This window comes from Artibeus jamaicensis, unplaced genomic scaffold (genome assembly GCF_021234435.1).
Source record: "Artibeus jamaicensis isolate MK-2021 breed Jamaican fruit bat unplaced genomic scaffold, CSHL_Jam_final scaffold_537, whole genome shotgun sequence".
Lineage (NCBI taxonomy): Eukaryota > Metazoa > Chordata > Mammalia > Chiroptera > Phyllostomidae > Artibeus > Artibeus jamaicensis.
In genome coordinates, this window is record NW_026522047.1 from 39,487,737 (window position 1) to 39,506,416 (window position 18,680).

The 18,680-nt window shown below is 56.6% G+C and overlaps 1 protein-coding gene across 1 annotated transcript; it reads left to right on the plus strand.

Annotated features, from left to right (window-relative positions):
* The first annotated feature begins 2,267 nt into the window (after window positions 1-2,267).
* On the plus strand, window positions 2,268-14,015 carry ARHGAP45 (Rho GTPase activating protein 45). The gene is given in 23 exon segments (XM_037139024.2): window positions 2,268-2,605; window positions 3,479-3,809; window positions 6,195-6,338; window positions 6,538-6,622; window positions 6,705-6,777; window positions 6,886-6,952; window positions 7,066-7,203; window positions 7,289-7,353; window positions 7,521-7,631; window positions 7,706-7,786; window positions 9,242-9,430; window positions 9,641-9,778; window positions 9,874-10,064; window positions 10,179-10,285; window positions 10,395-10,478; window positions 10,619-10,726; window positions 10,832-11,004; window positions 11,177-11,365; window positions 11,457-11,594; window positions 11,840-12,066; window positions 12,152-12,362; window positions 12,955-13,060; window positions 13,182-14,015. Coding segments are annotated over 23 exon segments (3,318 nt in total). The 5' UTR covers window positions 2,268-2,515; the 3' UTR covers window positions 13,454-14,015.
* The last annotated feature ends 4,665 nt before the right edge of the window (window positions 14,016-18,680 follow it).

Consider the following 18,680-nt stretch of genomic DNA (forward strand, 5'->3'; position numbering starts at 1 on the left):
GGTGCAGGGCTGGCTTGGCTCTAACCAGTGAGGAAGGAGGGTCATAGACTGTCCAGGAGAGATGTTGAGGGGCTGGCCAATACCAGAGTCTTGGGTGAGTGTGGGTGGGTAGGTCCATGGGTAGAGGGAGAGGAGGGTCAGGTGAGTGGGCAGGGCCATGTGGGGAAGGGCCTTGGGAGAGGAGGGTTTGGTGAAGGAATGAACATTTTAAAGGGCAAGGAGGTGGGGTCACCTGTACTGGGTAGGGAGTCAAGAGGGGCCTGGTATTGAGGGTGGGGCCAGAAGAGAACAGGGAAGTAGTATGGCTGGACTGGGCTCTGGGCATGTTAGGTAGCTCCCCCTCACCATCATATCCAGTTCTGGCCACATACTGATCTTGTGGGTGCCCCTGGGGAGGTCTGAGCCCACAGCAGCCTTTGAGACAGCCAGCTGCATTCCTGGCGACTGACCTGTGGGAGGCGCATGGGAGTGGCCTGTACTTCCAGCTGCTGCCAGGAGGGTGCTGCACCCCTAGCGTACATCTCTGGAGAGCTGGCTGCTCCAGGGGCAGAGCAAGGCGTGGGGGACTTCTCAGTGAGCCAGACTTTCCTGAAGGAGGAAGCACCAGGGAGGGGCTGGGGGCAATGGTGAGGCTAGGGGCCAGGCCCTGAGGCTGACTTCCCCTCTTTATTCCCTCCGGCCACCCGCCTGCTAGGTATTCCTATAGTCTCTGAGGATCAAGGGAAGGCAGAGGAGGATCACCAGAAGGCAGGAGGGAGGTGGGCCCCGGGCTAATCCAAGGAGGGCCCTTGGATTCCCAAATCCGGTTCCTGGGTGATCCCAGCATGACTGTGCAGTGTTGTGAGACTCCCTCCTCTGCGGGGCTGGTGGGAGTCCCTGGCAGTGATAGAGGCAGAACAGGAGGCTTGGAGCTGTCTCCTAGACTCCCAGAGGGGCGCCGTCATGGAGGAAATAAAAAGAAGCCCTCCTGTGAAACCGTGTGCACTTGTGGCTGTGTGCCAGGCCGCAGGTGTGTCCACAGGTGGCTCTGCTCTTGTCTGGATCCAGCTTGAGTGAGTGCATGACACCCAGTGGTGAGGGTTTCTGGTGGGCCTGGGAAGTGGGGGTTTTGCATGCAAGCATGGGTTCCATAAGAGTATCCACACGGCCTGAGGGCAGGACCAGTGAGTGCTTGGCCATGAAGGGGGCATGAGGTCAGGGCTTGGGAAGGTCCAGGGCCGCTTTAGAGGAGCCCAGTGAGGGCGGTTGGGACCCAGAGACCTCAGGCTTCTCAACCCAGCCAGGAGTCCACCACCAGCCAGCCTCCCCTCACCACCTGGTCCCAGTGCCTGGAGAGTGAGTGGTGGGTGGAAGACCCCCAAGGAACTTCTGGACTGGGTTTGCAGGTGGACCTGGGCCTGGAGAGCTGGGTTTCCCATGAGGGGCTGCAGCCGTGTGCCCTGTGCCCTGGAGATCTACCCCTCCCACCTAAGGTTGGTGAGGGCCGGTCTTGGGTAGAGGGGTTGGAGATTGGGGGGCGGGATTTTGGAAGTGAAGGAGGGGTCCCAGACTGTGAGGGCTCCAGGTGAACAGGTGGTCACGGGAGAGGAAACGGGGGTCAAGGGGGGTGGGGATCTGTACACTTGGCTTATACCAGGATGTGGGGAGGTGCATGGTGGCCTCACAAGTATTATCAGCCCTGCTGCCCAGCATGTCCTTGGTCAGTCTGTGTGTCCCTGGAAGGTAGGGTGGGGGTGGGCTGGGGAGCTGGACTGAGACCAGTGTAAATGCCAGGCTGAAGAGAGACCTGCTGTGCCCTGTGTAGCCCAGGCCCTGGGGTCTGCAATGGTGAGGGTTTTCCAGGGGACATAGGGCAGGCACGCCTGTGAGAGGATGGGGGACTGGAAGGGAGGGTGTCTGTGCCCCAGATCTGGGGCTCAGGTTGTCTGGTTATCCGCAGAGCTTCGTGGTGTCTGAGCATGTGTGTGTGTCAGTGTCCCTGTGGCTCAGTGTCCTTGTGTGTCATGTCCCTCTGCCCCTGCACATCAGTGTCCCTGCATTTCAGTGTCTCTGTCCCTGTGCATGTTTATGTGTGCGCCTGCTGGCATATGGGTGTGTCTGAACGAAGGTCAGCGTCCGTCCAGCCAGCCATGGGCCTCTATGCCCGCCGACCAGAAGGGGGCGGGCGTCCCATCCAGTGCACGTGCAGAGCTCTTGAAAGTGGAAGCGGGAGGTGGGGCCTGGGCTGTGGGCGGGGCCTGGGACCCCACCTTCAAGCCCACTCTGTGGAGTGGCAGGCTGAGGCATCGGAGGGTTGGGGTGTGGGTCTGCGTCACCACCTCCGGAGGCCTTTTCCTGTGGGGGGAGGGCCCGCCAATGAGGGCTGAGCCTATCACGTGGGCCTGACAGCTGGGGAGGGGGTGGCTGGTGATTATGTGGTCCTAAGGTGGTCAGCTCCTGGAGCTGCATCACTGAGACCCCTCCCCAGGCCTGCTCTACCTCAGCCTGCCTGCCTGGGCGGCTCTGCTGCCCTACCATGTTCTCCAGGAAGAAGCGCGAACTCATGAAAACCCCTTCCATCTCGAAAAAGAACCGGGCGGGAAGCCCCAGCCCACAGCCCTCGGGGGTAAGTTACCTTCTTCTGGCCGGAGGAGAGGGTGGGGACCTTGGAGCCACAGTGGGACAAGGGTGCGCCCTTTGCTTGGGCAGCGGGGCAGGGGCCCAGCAGCAACAACATGTTGGGCCTGCAGTGGGGGGCTCAAGCCAGCTACAGCCCCCTCCAGGCGGGACTGCGGGGGCCACGCAGGATCGGCCAGGACCCTGGCATTCGGCTCATGGTAGGAGTTTGTTGGGTTGGCCACTGCGTCCCCTGTCTCCTCCAGGGCTTGCTGCAGGACCCAGGGAGTGGGTAGGGTGCTAGGGTGGGGGCAGCATTTGTGTGGGGCTCTGTAGGATGGGCGCAGGGAACTATGGCACATCACTGGGCAGAAGGTTTAGAGGGCAGCAGAGTATCGGAGAGGGTCCCTGGGTGTAGGGTCTCCAGGGCCCCAGGGATGTACACAGTTTGGGAGTGTCCCGTGGTCTGTGGGACTCAGAGGTCTCCAGGACCCTTAAGGTATAGGAATCGACAGGGGTGTCTTTACAGGGAATAGGTCCATCTGCCGCAGCCTGAGGGGGGCTACAGGGCCCGGGACCTGCTCCTAGCTCTCCCTTCCTCACCAGGAAGTGGGGTGCCCGCGCCCCCGCAGGCCCCGCCCCTGGCTTGTGGTTTGGGCTGACGGTTGTTTGTGAAAGCTCTGGGGAAGAGGATGTTGGGTAACAGGTATGAGAGGGGTATGGCCCCAAATCTCAGCCCTCTGACCTCTGGGCTTTGACCCCTATGGGGTCAGGCTGAAGACCCCCCCAGAGCCCCATTTCACTTCTAGGGAAACTGAGGTAGTACCTGGTCCAGAGCACATGCCCTACCCACCACACACTCCACCCCCCTCTCACTCCCCAGGAGCTGCCCAGGAAAGATGGGGCTGAAGCTGTGTACCTGGGACCCACCCTGGACCCACTGAGTGTGGCCTCCAATGCCAAGGCCACAGGCACACTCAAGAGGCCCACGAGCCTGAGCCGCCATGCCAGTGCTGCTGGCTTCCCTCTGTCCGGGGCCAGTTCCTGGACTCTAGGTCGGGGCCACCGAAGCCCACTGACAGCAGCCAGCCCCGCCGAACCACCCACTGAGGGGCCCTGCCCCGACGCCGTGGAGGACATCTCCCACCTCCTGATCGACGTGGCCCGCTTTGCCGAGGGCCTGGAGAAGCTCAAGGATTGCGTTCTACGTGACGGTGAGAGCCAGCAGGGATGGTGAGGCCTGGGTGGAAGGCCAAGGTGGACAGAGACGTCTCAAACCCTGTGGGGCCAAGGCAGGGTAGAGGGAAGGGCTTGGGAAGGGCGTCCCGGGGATAGCTTTGTGGAAGAAGCCACTGCAGCTAAGGCTTTGAGGGATGTGTAAGAGTTTGGTGGCAACTAGGAGGGAAAGGCGTTGAGGCAGAGGGGTGTCACGTGGACAGGTCAGAAACAGGACACGGAGTTGTATTCGGGGAGCAAGGTTTGGGTGTCACTGGAGTGTGGAGCGCGTGAGGCTGAAGGTATTGAAGACGTTAAGCAGAAGGATCTTGGACGTTTTCCTGAGGTCAGTGGGGAGCTACAGAGGTATTAGAACAGAGGTAGGCCGAAGTGGAATTTGTGCGTGTGTCTGAGGTTGTAGGGAAGAGGTAGGGTGAGGTCCGATGGAGAGTCAGGAGGGACAAGGGGCGGGCCGGCATGTGAGCTGCAGGAGGCAGCAGCCTGTGGGATGGCGGTTCCGTTTTCTCCTCCACTAGACTGACAGCCTGGCTTCCTGCTGAGTTATTTTCATCTGTTTCCTGTTTGTCCCTGGCAACCCTGGCAGCCACCTCAGAAGAGGCAGGCACAGCACCTTGTGCGCTGCCTGCTTCTCCCGGAAACCACAGTGCCAGGGCCACGCCAAGTGCTCTGACCTACTCGCCCAAAGCATCCATTTCACAGATAGGAAAACTGAGGCCAGGAGTGGGGCCCTGACCCCCAGCTCTCCAAGTCAAGGAAGGGCCAGAGCCAGATCAGACCTCAGCCTGTAGTGGCCCCCATGCCTTCAGCGCGCGCTGATGAAGAGCTCTGTGCAAAAGCCCAGCCCTGCCGGAGCCCCCCCCACCTTGTTATCTAGTCCCCAGGGCAGGGCCTGCACTGTTTCCTGGGGAAACTCTAATCTCGGTTCCTATCCTATTCTGGTACTTCCTTGGAGGTCAGGCTTGGGTGGGGCTGAGTCCTGCAGGCAGTTTGGATGGAGTTAGGGACACCCTTCTTGCTGCCTGGGGCATCCTGGGCCTGGGGGAGAGACTGGAGCAGAGCGGATGTGGGTGTGAGTCCTGGTGCTGCCCCTGCTGTCCAGTTGTGAACCCTGGACCAGGGGCCTCCTTTTCCCAGCCCTGGGTGTCCTATCTGTGAACCAGGGCAGCAGTGTGCCCTGGGCTTAGTGGCCTACCAGGAGTTCTCAGCACACTGTGACTGTTGTCTTGGAGACCGGTGTGCTGCTGCACGGGGCCCAAGGTGAGGGGACAGAGCAGAATGCAGGGTTCCCAGCCCTCTGGGAGCATGTAGAGCTTCATTGCTTGGCTTGGCCGTGCCAAGCTGGGCATGTCCGGACTTCGCTGGAGTCAGCTTCCGGGTTGGGGTGCTGCAGGGACCCAGTGGGCTGAGGCCAAGCAACACAAGGGGTGAGGAGCTGGCACATGGAAGGAATGTCCTAGGAAGGGGCATGGCCTGACCATTCCCCAGGATCTTCCCTGGATTCCCGAAGCCCCTTTCTGCCTGTTTGAGCTGGCCTCAGTTTCAGGGCTTCCAAGTTTCAAGGCACAGGGGCCATCCAAAGGGGTCCTCTGTACTGAAGAAGGCGGGGCGCCCATTTTCAGGCTCCACTTGCTTTGCTGAGCAGGCCTGCCAGGTACAGAGTCAGAAGGCCCCAGCTGTCAAAGCTGTCCCCCCCGCTGGCCGACAGGCCCTCCTGGGTCTTCGTGCCTGGCTGTCCCTTCCCCTTACATGCACTGCTACGGTTTCGTTTCTGTTGGATAGTGTTCATGCTGCCTGCTGTTCTCGTGCCTTCAAATGTAGCATAGGTGGAAAAGCCACATAGTCCTTGAGAAAAGACTTTAGCTCTCTGTGCTTTGGTTCTTCCTCTGCAAAATGGGGATGATGACAAGCGTCTGTCTTATAGGGTGGCTGTCGGGAGAGTATGGGATAACACGGTGCTTGGGGCCCGTGCCCAGGCAGGCAGGGAAGGGAGAGAGCTGCACAGAATCTTGAGCAACCCTGAGTGGTTGGGTCAGGGAAGGGGCCAGGTGGGCTCCATGGAGGAGGAGGTACCAGGACTGCAACTTGAAGGACAAGCAGGAGTTTGCTTTCTGGAGGGACAAGGAAAGCGTTCTGAGCAGAAGGGACTGCTTATGCCAAGGTCTGGTCTTTGTTGCCCTGACCAGCAGCACAGAGAGGGACATTGCTCTACCTGAGGCTCCACAGCAAGCCCCGGGCAGCTGCTGTCTCCCACCTCTGCATCAGTGTTCTCACCTGGAGAGAGGATCTTTGAGGAATAAGTGAGCAGGTTTTCCCTGGGGCAAGGCCCCTCCCTTCCTGCTCATCATACCTGTTCTGCCCAACAGACCTCCTCGAGGCCCGCCGGCCCCAGGCTCATGAGTCCCTGGGGGAGGCCCTACGAGTGATGCGCCAGATCATCTGCAAGTACCCACTGCTGAACACTGTGGAGACACTCACAGCTGCTGGCACCCTCATTGCCAAGGTCAAAGGTCAGCTGGCCAGGACAGAACAGCAAGGGCTGTCTGCCTGGAAGGGCTTTCTGGAGGAGGGGATGTTTGAAGTGGGCTCTGAAGGACATGTAGGAGTTTGATGGGCACGCTTGTTCCAGTGACTTCCCTTCAGTTAGCTGCAGGGGTGGTCCCATCTGAAAGTGGGCCAACCCCCTTCATCCTCGTCTCTGCCCACCAGCCTTCCATTATGAATGCAACAATGAGGCAGAAAAGCAGGAGTTTGAGAAGGCCTTGGAGACCATCGCCGTCTCCTTCAGCAGCACGTGAGCGCAGGGCCTGTAGGGCAGGAGCAGGGTGTGTGGGGCCCTGTATCTCTACATGCTGACCGCACCCCCCACCCTGCAGTGTGTCTGAGTTCCTCATGGGTGAAGTGGACAGCAGCACTCTCCTGTCGGTGCCCCCTGGGGACTCGAGCCAGGTGAGCAGGGTGGCCTCCTCTGTCCAGGGGGAGGGGTGGTCTCCTGTGGGGGGGCCTCAGACAGGACCTATCACAGAGCTGGACTCATCTGGGTCTCCCCCTGCATAGTCCATGGAGAACCTGTATGGACAGGGGAGCGAGGGTGGCCCCCCCAGCGCCGAGGACTGTGAAACAGGTGAGTCCCTGAGCCGCACACGTGGGTGGGTGCTTGCATGAATGGTGGGCAGAAGACTGGGACAGAGGGTGTGCTGGGGGGGGTGGAGCCTCGGCTGAGAGGCCACTTCGCAGGCTGCCTGCTACCCGAAGAGGTGGACATGCTGCTGCAGCGCTGTGAGGGAGGCGTAGATGTGGCCCTGAACTACGCCAAGAACATGGCCAAGTACATGAAAGACCTCATTGGCTACTTGGAGAAGCGGACTGTACTGGGTGAGCACCGACCCTGGATGAGATCTACCAGGGGACCCCGCCCCTCACATCTCCCCTGCACTGACTCCCCTTCCCTGCCCTGCAGAGATGGACTTTGCCAAAGGCCTGCAGAAGATTGTCCACAACTGCAGACAGAGCGTTATGCAGGAGGTGGGGCCATGGGCCTGGGCGTGAGTCTCTGTAGCTGAGAAGGGCCAAGGGAAGAGGCTCCCACCTATGCTATGGTGGTGGCTGAGGGAACCTGAGGGGACCAGGGAGGACTTCCAGGAGGGCCTGGATGCTGTCCCATCCCTCTGACTTCTACTCCCCCCCTAAAGCCCCACATGCCCCTCCTGTCCATCTACTCACTGGCCCTGGAGCAGGACCTGGAGTTTGGCCACGGCATGGTGCAGGCAGCGAGCACTCTACAAACCCAGACCTTCATGCAGGTGGGCTGCACCCTGGAGGGTGGGCTAGGAGTGGGGTTTCCAGGGTTTCCTACTTACGGTCCGTCTCGCCTCAGCCCCTGAATCTGCGGCGACTTGAGCACGAGAAGCGCAGGAAGGAGATCAAGGAGTCCTGGCACCGTGCCCAGAGGAAGCTGGTACCTCCTGGGCAGGCGGGTGGATGGGGGTGGGATGGTCGGCCTCTGGCATGGACCCATGCCATGCTGTGATTTCCCCACCTCTTACGCACTTGATGGCAGCTTACCAAGCACCCGGTTCTGCTCCGGGCCTCCTACACTCACCCTGCATCCAGAGGCTCTCCCCACCTCAGGCCACCCTCCTTCTTTTTTCTCAGCCCTTCACAGGTTTAGCTCTGATGGCCACGTGGCTTATTTCATAAAATCCCTATTAATTTTAGTTGCTGCTGAGCTGTCACTGTGCAGTTGAGCTGTTTCAAATGCCACTGCTGTGATGAGCCTGTGCCCTTTCGGACACGTGATCAAGCATTTCCCATCTGTGCCTGAAAGGGGATGGCTGGGACGGGGGTGTGAGTGTACGAGCTCCCCTCCTGAGCCAGAGCCACACTTCTCCCCTTCTGTGAGGCTTGGTCCATATCCTCTGGATTGGACTGTGACCTATTTCTTACTGATTTGCCAGAGCTCTTTACATATTAGAGAGCTCAGCCCCTGAAGGTGTGTGTTACAAGACTCCCCCTGCCCAGTTTATTGTTTTGACTTTTGAACTTACCTGTGGCCTATTTTGCCAGGTACAGACCACTCTTGTCAGCAGTAGTCTTTCCTTTTATGGCTTCTGGGTTTTGTGTTGCATCACAATTTTTTATTTAAAAAGTTCCCCCATGGTTTCTCCCACGACCTGTATGAATTCTTTATGTTTAAGCCTCTGATGGTGCAGGCTGCGAGATGCCGCCCTGGAAGGCTCATGGGTTTCAACTAAGTGCCTTCCTGCTCACCCAGAGGGTGCTTGACTTCCTGTCTGGGCGGCTGCACTGTTCTCTGTGAGAGGGGAAGTGAAAGAGAGCGTGCGTCACCAGCCCTTCTGGTGGCGGTGGGGGTGGGTGTCAGGGACTGGTGTAGGCTGTGCCTCGTTCAGAGCTTAGCTGTGCCTCAGCCACCCAGGCTTTTTTTTTTCTCCCAAAGACTTTATTTATTTATTTCTAGAGATATGAGAAGGGAGAAAGAGAGGGAGAGAAACACCAGTGCGTGGTTGCCTCTCACGTGGTCCCCACTGCAGACCTGGCTTGCAACCCAGGCATGTGCTCTGACCGGGAACCAAACCAGCAACCCTTTGGCTCATAGCCTGTGCCCAGTCCACTGCACCACACCAGCCTAGGCCACCTAGGCTTTTAAATGGACACACCAGGTGCCACTTCCTTCTGGGGCTCCGTTGTAGGAGTCACCTCCTGTTCTCCTACTGTCAGTTCTCGTGCCGGGGCCTTTTCCCCACTGGGCCATGGGATATCAGCACAGGAGACATAGGTGGTGGAGATGCCTGACTCGGTGTCTTGCTGTTGGGCTAGGAAGTGGGTGAAGCCAGGACACTGAGCCCAGTTGAAGGGCAGTTTGAAACTGGTCTCCTCGCTCCCACACCCACAGCAAGAGGCAGAGTCCAACCTTCGCAAAGCCAAACAGGGCTACATGCAGCGCTGTGAGGACCATGACAAGGCCCGCCTGCTGGTAAACAAGGCGGAAGAGGACCAGGCGGGAGCTGGACCTGGGGCGGGTGGCACGGTCTCCAAGACCCTGGACAAACGGCGGCGCTTAGAAGAGGAGGCCAAGAACAAGGTAAGGCCGGGCTGGATAGAGTAGTGAGGGAGGGGACCCAGTGGGGGTAGCACCTGACACACCATTCGAAGTTTCCCACCTCCAGGCCTTTGCCTGGGCTGTACATCCTGCCGGGAAAGCCTTCTGACCATGATTTGCTGGCTGGATTTCTGTGTGGGGCTTGAACCCCAGGCAAAGGCCTCTCTGTGCACCCCCTCTGCACCTTCCCAGGCAGAGGAAGCCATGGCCACATATCGTACTTGTGTGGCGGATGCTAAGACACAGAAGCAGGAGCTGGAGGACACCAAGGTGACGGCGCTCCGGCAGATCCAGGAGGTCATCCGGCAGAGCGACCAGACCATCAAGTCGGTGGGTGCCAGGGGCTCCCGTGCTGTAGCCATGGGCAGGCTGGGCACCTGCCCATCAACCTCCTGACCTCACCACGTACACCCTGCTGTCTTCAGGCCACCATCTCCTACTACCAGATGATGCACATGCAGACAGCCCCACTGCCCGTACACTTCCAGATGCTGTGTGAGAGCAGCAAGCTGTATGATCCGGGCCAGCAGTACGCCTCCCACGTGCGCCAGCTGCAGCGTGACGAGGAGCCTGATGTGCACTACGACTTCGAGCCCCACATCCCCACAAACAACTGGTACGGCTGCACACGCTCCCTGGGAACCAGCTTTCTACTTGCGATGGGGGCAAGCATGACTGTGCCTCTGTGACCCCCATCATGGCTCCTCCTTCTGGCTTTTGGTCCCACCAGGTCCCCTGTCATGCGCACCCGGAAAGGCAGCTTCAGTGTTGGCGATGCTGCGGAGGCTGCCAGCAGCCCTCCAGAGGAAGGTGGCCCCAGCGATGGGGTGCGCAGGGGTGAGTTCCTGGGGGATGTAAGTGCCCCGCAGGATCGAGAAGGGGATGGAGCCTCCCTCCAGCCCTTCTCGGCCACACTCAGCCCTTTACTAGGTGGCCTGTTCCACAGGTGGACGTGGACACCAGGTGCACAAGTCATGGCCAATCTCCATCCCAGACTCTGATGGCAGCCTGGACCCCAGCCCCAGCTCAGGTGAAGGGCCTGCCCTGCCAGCTGAGGACAGAGCTCACCATGGGGCCAGGGTGATGGAGGGCCCTCAGGGCAGTGTCTGGCCAACAAGATGCCTGCTCCCTCATGGCTTGGGGTAACTGACACCCCTGCTTCCTGCTTAGGGGACTTGAAGAAGTTTGAGCGGACGTCATCCAGTGGTACCATGTCATCCAGTGAGGAGCTAGTGGACCAGGAGGGCAGTGCAGGGGCGCCGTCAGCCTTTGAGCAGGGTGAGAGGGGCTCTGACTCAGGCGGTAGGGGGAGGAGGGTTTAGACTTGGCTTGTGGGCCTGGTCCTGACCTGCCTTGGCGACGAGTGCCTGTCCCGCCTCCCAGCTGACCTCAATGGCATGGCCCCTGAGCTGCCAGTGGCCGTGTCCGGTAGGCCCTTCCGCCATGTGGGGATGTCCAAGGCAGCCCGCACTCACCGGCTCCGAAAGCTCCGCTCACCAGCCAAGTGTCGGGAGTGCAACAGCTATGTCTACTTCCAGGGCGCTGAGTGCGAGGAGGTGCGTGGGGACCCCAGGGATTGCTGGAAGGTCCCATGTAGAGCACAGGGGGCTCTGGGAGCAAAGATTGGATCTATGCTTTCAGAAGCTGCCTTATGGGGGTGTGGGTTGTGAGGGCTTCAGAGAGGAGGACAGGAAGCCAGGCTCTCTGCTCACTGAGTGCTGCCCCCAGTGCTGCCTGGCCTGCCACAAGAAGTGTCTAGAGACCCTGGCCATCCAGTGTGGACACAAGAAGCTTCAGGGCCGCCTGCAGCTCTTTGGCCAGGACTTCAGCCAGGCAGCCCAGGGCACTCCCGATGGCGTGCCCTTTATCATCAAGAAGTGCATCTGTGAGATCGAGCGACGAGCACTGCGCACAAAGGTGACGATTACGGGGACGGCAGCAGGGGCTCTGTCTTGGGAGTGCAGAGGGGAGGCAGGCGTGGGCTAAGGCTGACCACGGGCTGCCACAGGGCATATACCGGGTAAATGGGGTGAAGACGCGCGTGGAGAAGCTGTGCCAGGCCTTTGAGAACGGCAAGGAGCTGGTGGAGCTGTCGCAGGCCTCACCCCATGACATCAGCAACGTCCTCAAACTCTACCTGCGCCAGGTGAGCCCCATGGGGACAGAGCAGATGCTAGGCCAGGACCCTTGGCTGACAGGGGCCGGGGTTTCTTGGGGCAGTGGACTGCTAGGCTGGGATGTGGCCAGGGCGGGAGCGGGTCTGATTGTGGGCTGGTGGTGGGGCCACCACTCGGCAGGGGCAGGGTGGATGCTAGGGGCATGGCCAGATGGCCAGGGCAGAACAGGAGGGGACTGGGCCTGACCCTACCCCACCCCACCTGCTGCTTTTAGCTGCCGGAGCCACTCATCTGCTTCCGCCTCTACCACGAGCTCATGGGACTGGCCAAGGAGAGCCTGAAGGCAGAGGCTGAGGCAAAGGCCACGTCCCGGAGTTGTACCGATGTGGCCAAGAGCGAGGTGGTGGACGTGGCTATGGTGGGCAGGCTGCGGGAGCTCCTGAGTGACCTGCCAGCCGAGAACTGTGCCTCACTGCAGTACCTGCTGCGGCACCTGCGCAGGTGAGGGCCAGCCTAGGAGGGTCTAGGATGGCTAGGTCCGAGGAGCCGCTCTCACTCACTCCTGCACCCCCGTCCCACCCCCCAGGATTGTAGAGGTGGAGCAGGACAACAAGATGACCCCCGGGAACCTAGGCATTGTGTTTGGGCCCACACTGCTGCGGCCTCGGCCCACTGAGGCCACTGTGTCCCTCTCCTCCCTGGTCGATTACCCGCACCAAGCCCGCATCGTGGAGACCCTCATCACTCACTACGGTGCAGTCTTTGAGGAGAAGGCCGAAGAGGAGGCCACGGGCCAGGTGAGGTGGCAGGTCTCCTCAGGGCTGGGGGTTGTACAGCTCTGCCCGTGGCAGGGTATGGATGGAAGGACTGGGCAGCCTCTAAGGGGTCTTTTAAGCAAAGAACTGCCAAAGTGTGGGCTCAAATCTGGAGGAGACCCTGCTGGGTGCAGAGGCTTTGGCTCACCGTGGCCTCCAGCCCGCCCCTTGGCTGGGTCCAGTCTACTACTTCACCTGCGGCCGGGCTTTAATTTCATGCCAGCAGTGTTTCTGCCCATGTTTTGTGTCCAAGCAGCGCCCCGCTCCAGTATTCAGTGCCTTCGCCTTGTGTCTTTAACCATCTTCAGGCGTCTCCTGGGGCTTGGTCCCTGGTCTCCAGAGGGAGGACTGGGTGTGGCCTCAGGACAGCAGTCCCTTTCAGGCCAGAGCCTGTGGCCCCTGGTGGAGGAGCTCAGCCCTTCATGATGTGGGAGCTGGGCCCCCACTGCAGATGCAGTGGGTGGTGACAACTCTTTGGGATTTTTTTAATATGTGGCTAACATACAAGATAGGAAATGGAGATTGGATGGGCTGGGTTCTAGGTCCCTCCCTGACCTCCCTGTCACCTCTACAGTACGGGATGCCTACCCAGCGGGCTGAGGTGCTGCTCCAGGTGCCCTACCCAGAGGCCAGTGAGGGGGCTGCCTTCCCCCTGCAGGAGGCTGAGGACAGAGGCCCAGGTGAGCATTTGGGTCAAGGGTATTCAGTGGCAGACACCACTCCCCATCTCTCCCCATCTCATCCACCTCTGTGCCTCTCTCTGTCCTTCCGTCTCTCCCTCCCTGTCTCTCCCTCTCACAGACCTACCAGAATCTCATGTCACCTCCAATGACTCTGACTCAGAGCTGGAGGAAGGCCCGGAGCTGCTATCCTCAGAGGAGAGAGGTGCCCTGCACCGTCTCAGCTTCCTGGAGAAGCAGAGCAGTGAGGCCAGCGTGGAGGAGGTGCAGGACAGCGGCAGTGAGGAGCAGCTGGAGCCCTCGGCCGGGGAGGACGGTGACTAGGAGGGGCTGTCCCAGCTACCACAACCAGTGCAACAATGCCGCTGGGGGCCGACTACCTGTCTACCATGAGGCACCATGGTAGACAGGTCACAGTGGGCACTGGTTGGGAGAGCCGGCCAGAATTTGGCTGGGGCCATGGCTGGGGGCCAAGCACCATCGCATTCCTGGTTTCTGTCACCGTGGATATCCCTGGGACTGACCACACTGTGCTAGGCTCTTTGCCCAGAGTGCCTAGGTTGCACTGTCCACTCAACGGGAGGCTCCTCTGGCCCACAAAAGGGCATCGCTGGCCTCCTTTTCCACAAGCTTCTAGGAATGTGGGCGAATCCACAGTCCACCCTGTGCCTCTCTGCATGACCAGCCTGGCTGAGCCAGGGACTCTGCTCTCAAGAATCACCATGGGGCTGTGTGGACAGGGGAACCCCAAGTGGCCCCTGCCCTCTGCTCAGGGCTGCCCCTCCTTGGACCTGTCCTGAGCTGTGTATGATCTCTGGTTACCAGGCTGAGGAAGGCCACTCTGGCAGCCGGTCGGGCGGCAGAACCGTGTTTGGACACCTGGGGTTTATGGTACATGGTGGAGTCTCTCCTTCACATGCGTGTATTTTGCTTAAAATAAAGTCTGTTTATCTGAGTGGCAGCTTGGGGACAGGGACACAGAGGGCCCTTTGCTTCCTTGCTTGGGAGGTTGTGAGGAAGGAAATTCTCACCCCAAAGCCTGCTAAGGTCGGAGGACACAGGGGGCCCCTGAGGTGAGCTGTGTGAATCCGCAGACATCAGACAACCGCCACTGCACAGAAACGTCCCACTCAGCGCTGTCAGGCAGAAGCTTCCAGAGGAAGATGAAACGCTCTCCCTCCGTGTGGTCTGGCTGCCAGCTGCCAGCTGCCTTTCCTATAGGTGTTCCTGAAATGGAGGCCAGACTGACCTCCAATGCCAGCACCTGAAATGAGGCCAGACCGACCTGAGGAACTCTACATTTCATTCAATCTGTTTAGATAGAAGAGCCTCAGGAGGGTGGTGGCCACCATCCGGGACAGCACAGAGGACACAGGAAAGGACCCGCCCCAATGCATGTTACCCTCCTGTAGCTTGGAGACCACCCCACAGCCAGAGGGTTGGAGGGGGTAGGGCAGCCCAGCAGAGATGAGCCCCAACTTTTCATTTTGTCCATAAGAATCAGGCAGAATCCATACCCAGTTGTGACAAAGGCAGCCAGCAGGGCAGGGGCCTTCCCTCCCTGTACGGAACAGGTCCCCAAAACCACAGCACGCCCCAGCAGCTGTGACACGCCAGTCAGGACACTTTGCAACAGCGGGCCTCATCCCTGCAGAAACTTTCAAAGAGCCGGAAAAGCAGACCACGTGCCAGTAGGCTGCAGCCCAGGGCTGCGTTCCACACAGACTGGCTGGCATGCAGCTGCACTCTCGGCGCCGTGCTGCCCTTGCACGCAGGTGGGTCACCGCAGCTCTGAAAACATTTACTGTCTGGCCCTTCACACAACAAACGTGCTGACCTCTGATCCACATTTTTAAAAGGACAAAAGAATTAACTGATAAAACTAATAGTCCGGAGTTCATCTGGACAGCAGCTTTCTGCTTTGTGTTGGTCAGATATCAAAGGTCATGAAAAGTACCCCATTCTCAGATGCAAAAGCACTTCCAGACCCTGGTGGGTGAGTAAACAACAGCCCCAACCTGTCAAGAGGTGCCCTCACAGGGTGGGCCACCTTCAGCCCCACAGTAAGTCCTGGTGGCGGGGGGACTGAGTGACTGTCAGGCCCCCACCTCATTCCACCCAAGGCCCTGAGCCAATCTCGGGACTTGAGAACAGGCCATGCTTGGAAGCAGAGACAGAATCTGGTCCCCAAGGCACAAAGGTGAGCCAGGTGCTGCTGGGAGGAGGGGCACAGCAAGCTCCCCGACAGGTGACAGCAGTGTCTATGGCCTCTGTGGCCGGAAACCTATCCAAGAGCAGGTTTTCACCAGCTTCAGAGACAGCAAACCCAGCCACAGCAGAGGACTTACCGTGGATGCTGGTGAGCTGATTCTAGTCATTCAAACAGTAAATATCCACGAATAGCCGAAACATTTTGTGGTAAAACATACATAAAATTTACCACCTTAACCATTTTTAGGCATGCGCACAGCTCAGTGGCGTTAAGCACACTCACATTGTTGTGCAGCCATCCCCACCGTCCATTTTTTTTAAAGATTTTATTTATTTTTAGACAGAGGGGAAGGGAAGGAGAAAGAGAGGGAAAGAAACATCAGTGCTTTGGTACCTCTCACATGGCCCCTACTGGGGACCTGGCCCACTACCCAGGCAGTGCCCTGACCAGGAATGAAACTGGCAACCCCTCCTCTCCCAGTTCACAGGCTGGTGCTCAATCCACTGAGCCACACCAGCCAGGGCCCCACCGTCCATTTTTTTAAACTTCCCAAACTGGAACTCTGTCTCCACTAAACACTTCCTCCCCCAGATCCCCCCCCAATCAACTTCCTGTCTCTGAGCCTGACTCCTCCATGGCCCTCCTGAGTGGAATCCCACAGTGTTTTGGGCCTGGCTCATTTTGGCCAGGGTGATTTTGTAAAAAAAAGAGGAGACTAATTCAACCATTAGACATACTGTAAAACACTTTTAAAACTTAAATTGAGTAATGGAAGAATCTTGAAACCAACCCTCTGTGCGTCCACACGGGAGAGAGGCAATCCAGGTAGGCTGCCCAAGGACCTGCCAGATACTCACTGTTGTCAAGACCATTGTGAGGGTTAGGGGGAAGGGGCACCCCTGGGTCACAGGCTTCCCAGAAGCAAACCCCAGGATTGAAGACCTGTATGTAAGCACCACACCTATCTGGGTGTTTAAGAAATACAAGAAATTATAAATAAACAGGATAATTTTTGCAAATTGTCTACCTAACTAGAAAAAAGAACTCTTATAGCTCAATAGCCTTGCTCTCCCTCAGTGGGATGGACAACAACAAGGGTCCCACAGATGTGGAGAAGCTGGACTCTTTTTATAGGGCTTACAGGAATGCAAAATGGGGCAGCTGCTTTGGAAAACAATCTCACAGTTTCTAGAAATGGTATCCAGTGTTTCCACACGGCTGTGCAATTTCTTTCATAGGTGCACATTCAAGGTACTGAACACACGTCCTAAAAAACCTGTTCACAGCGGCACACTCACAACAGCAAAAAGGTAGACATTACCCAAGTGTCCAGCTAATATGAAATGACCAACATAGTGTCCACCCACACAGGTGAATACTACACAGCCATGAAAAGGAGTAACGCACTGACACTGGATACAACGTGGGTGAACCTTGAACGTGGATGCTCAGCGAGAGAAGCCAGACACAAAAAGGCCATGCAGTGCGTGATTCCATTTATGTGATGTGTCCAGGACAGGAAAATCCACAGACAAAAAATGGGTCAGAGGTGGTGAGGAGCTGGGAGCGGGGGGTTAGGGTAACTGCTGAGGAAGTTTTTTTTTTCTACTTTAAAATATTTTATTAAATCGTTTAAAAAATATTTTATTTTTAGAGAGAAGTGAAGGGAGGGAGAAAGAGAGGGAGAGAAACGTGATGTGTCAGAGAAACATCAGTCTGTTGCCTCTCACATACCCCCAACTGGTAACTTTGCCAGCAACCCAGGCATGTGCCCTGACCGAGAATGGAACGAGCAACCTTCTGATTAGCTGGCCAGTGCTCAATCCACTGAGCCACACCAGCCAGGGCTATTTTATTAAACCTTCTGCAATTTACTGATCAAGAAGGCAGAGAGCCGTGTCCAAGAATATACTTGGCAAGTAAAATGAATAGTGCAAGTCAGTAGTTACAGCGAGAAGGCAATACTAGGTCAGACGAAAGGTTTATTGGGCTACCCTACAAATGAAGAATCGACAAATCCAGGACATAACAATGAAGCAGAAGGGCTGCCATGAACCAACTGATTTTAGACATAAAAATTTTAAATGTAAGGACAAAGTAAATAATATTGAGGAACATAATTATTAAGCAAAAAACTCCCCCTAAAAAAACACAAAACAAAGAAACGACAATGAAATCAAGAAAACAAAACAAACAAAAATCACAATGGTGGGAAAATTGAACAGATATGTACAGAAAAATGAAACCACACATACAAGAATAAGTTCAAAATGGATCACAGACTTAAATGTTAGACCCAAAACCATAAAAATCTTAGAAGAAAACACAGGCAGCAAAATCTAGGCTATTGCTCGTAGCAGTATCTTATCGTATCTATCTCCTCAGGGAAGGGAAACAAAAGAAAAAATAAACAAATGGGCATCAAACTAAAAAAGTTTTTGCACAGCAAAGGAAATCATCAAAATAAAAAGACAACTCACAGAATGGAAGAACATATTCGCTGATCTATCTGATAAGGGGTTAATATCCAAAATTCATAAAGAACTTAAAAAACTCAACACCAAAAACAAAACAAAAAAACCCAACCCAATTAAAAAATGGACAAAGGCCCTGGCTGGTGTAGCTCAGTGGATTGAGCACGGGCCTGCAAATATCAAAGGATCACAGTTCGATTCCCAGTCAGGGCACATGCCTGGGTTGCAGGCCAGTTCCCATCAGGGGACACATGAGAGGCAACCACACACTGATGTTTCTCTCCCACTCTTTTTCTGTCCTTCCTCTCTCTCTAAAATTAAATAAATATTTTTTAAAAAAATGGACAAAGTCCCTGAACAGACACTTCTTCAAAGAGGACATACAGATGGCTAATAGACATAAAATGAAAAGATGCTCAGTATCACTAATCATCAGAGAAATGCAAATTAAAACCACAAGGAGACATCATCTCACACTTGTCAAAATGGATATCATCAACATATCAACAAACAAGTGCTGGTAAGGGTGTGGAGAAAGAGGAACCCTTGTGCACTGTTGGGAATGCAGACTGGTGTAACCACTGTGGAAAGCAGTATCGAGATACTTCAAAAAATTAAAAATGGATCTGTCTTTTGACCCAGCGATCCCACTTCTGGCAACACATCCAAAGGAACCCAAAACACTAATCTGAAAGAATATAAGCACCCCTATGTTCACTGCAGCGTTACCTACAATCGCCAAGATATGGAAGCAGCCTGGGTGTCCATCAGATGAGTGGATAAAACAACTCTGGGACATTTACACAATGAAATATTACTCGGCTGTAAAAAAAAAAAAAAAGGAGAAGAAAGTTTTACCTTTTGTGACGGCATGGGTGGACCTGGAGAACATAATGCTAAGTGAAATAAGCCAGTCAGAGAAAGACAAATACCA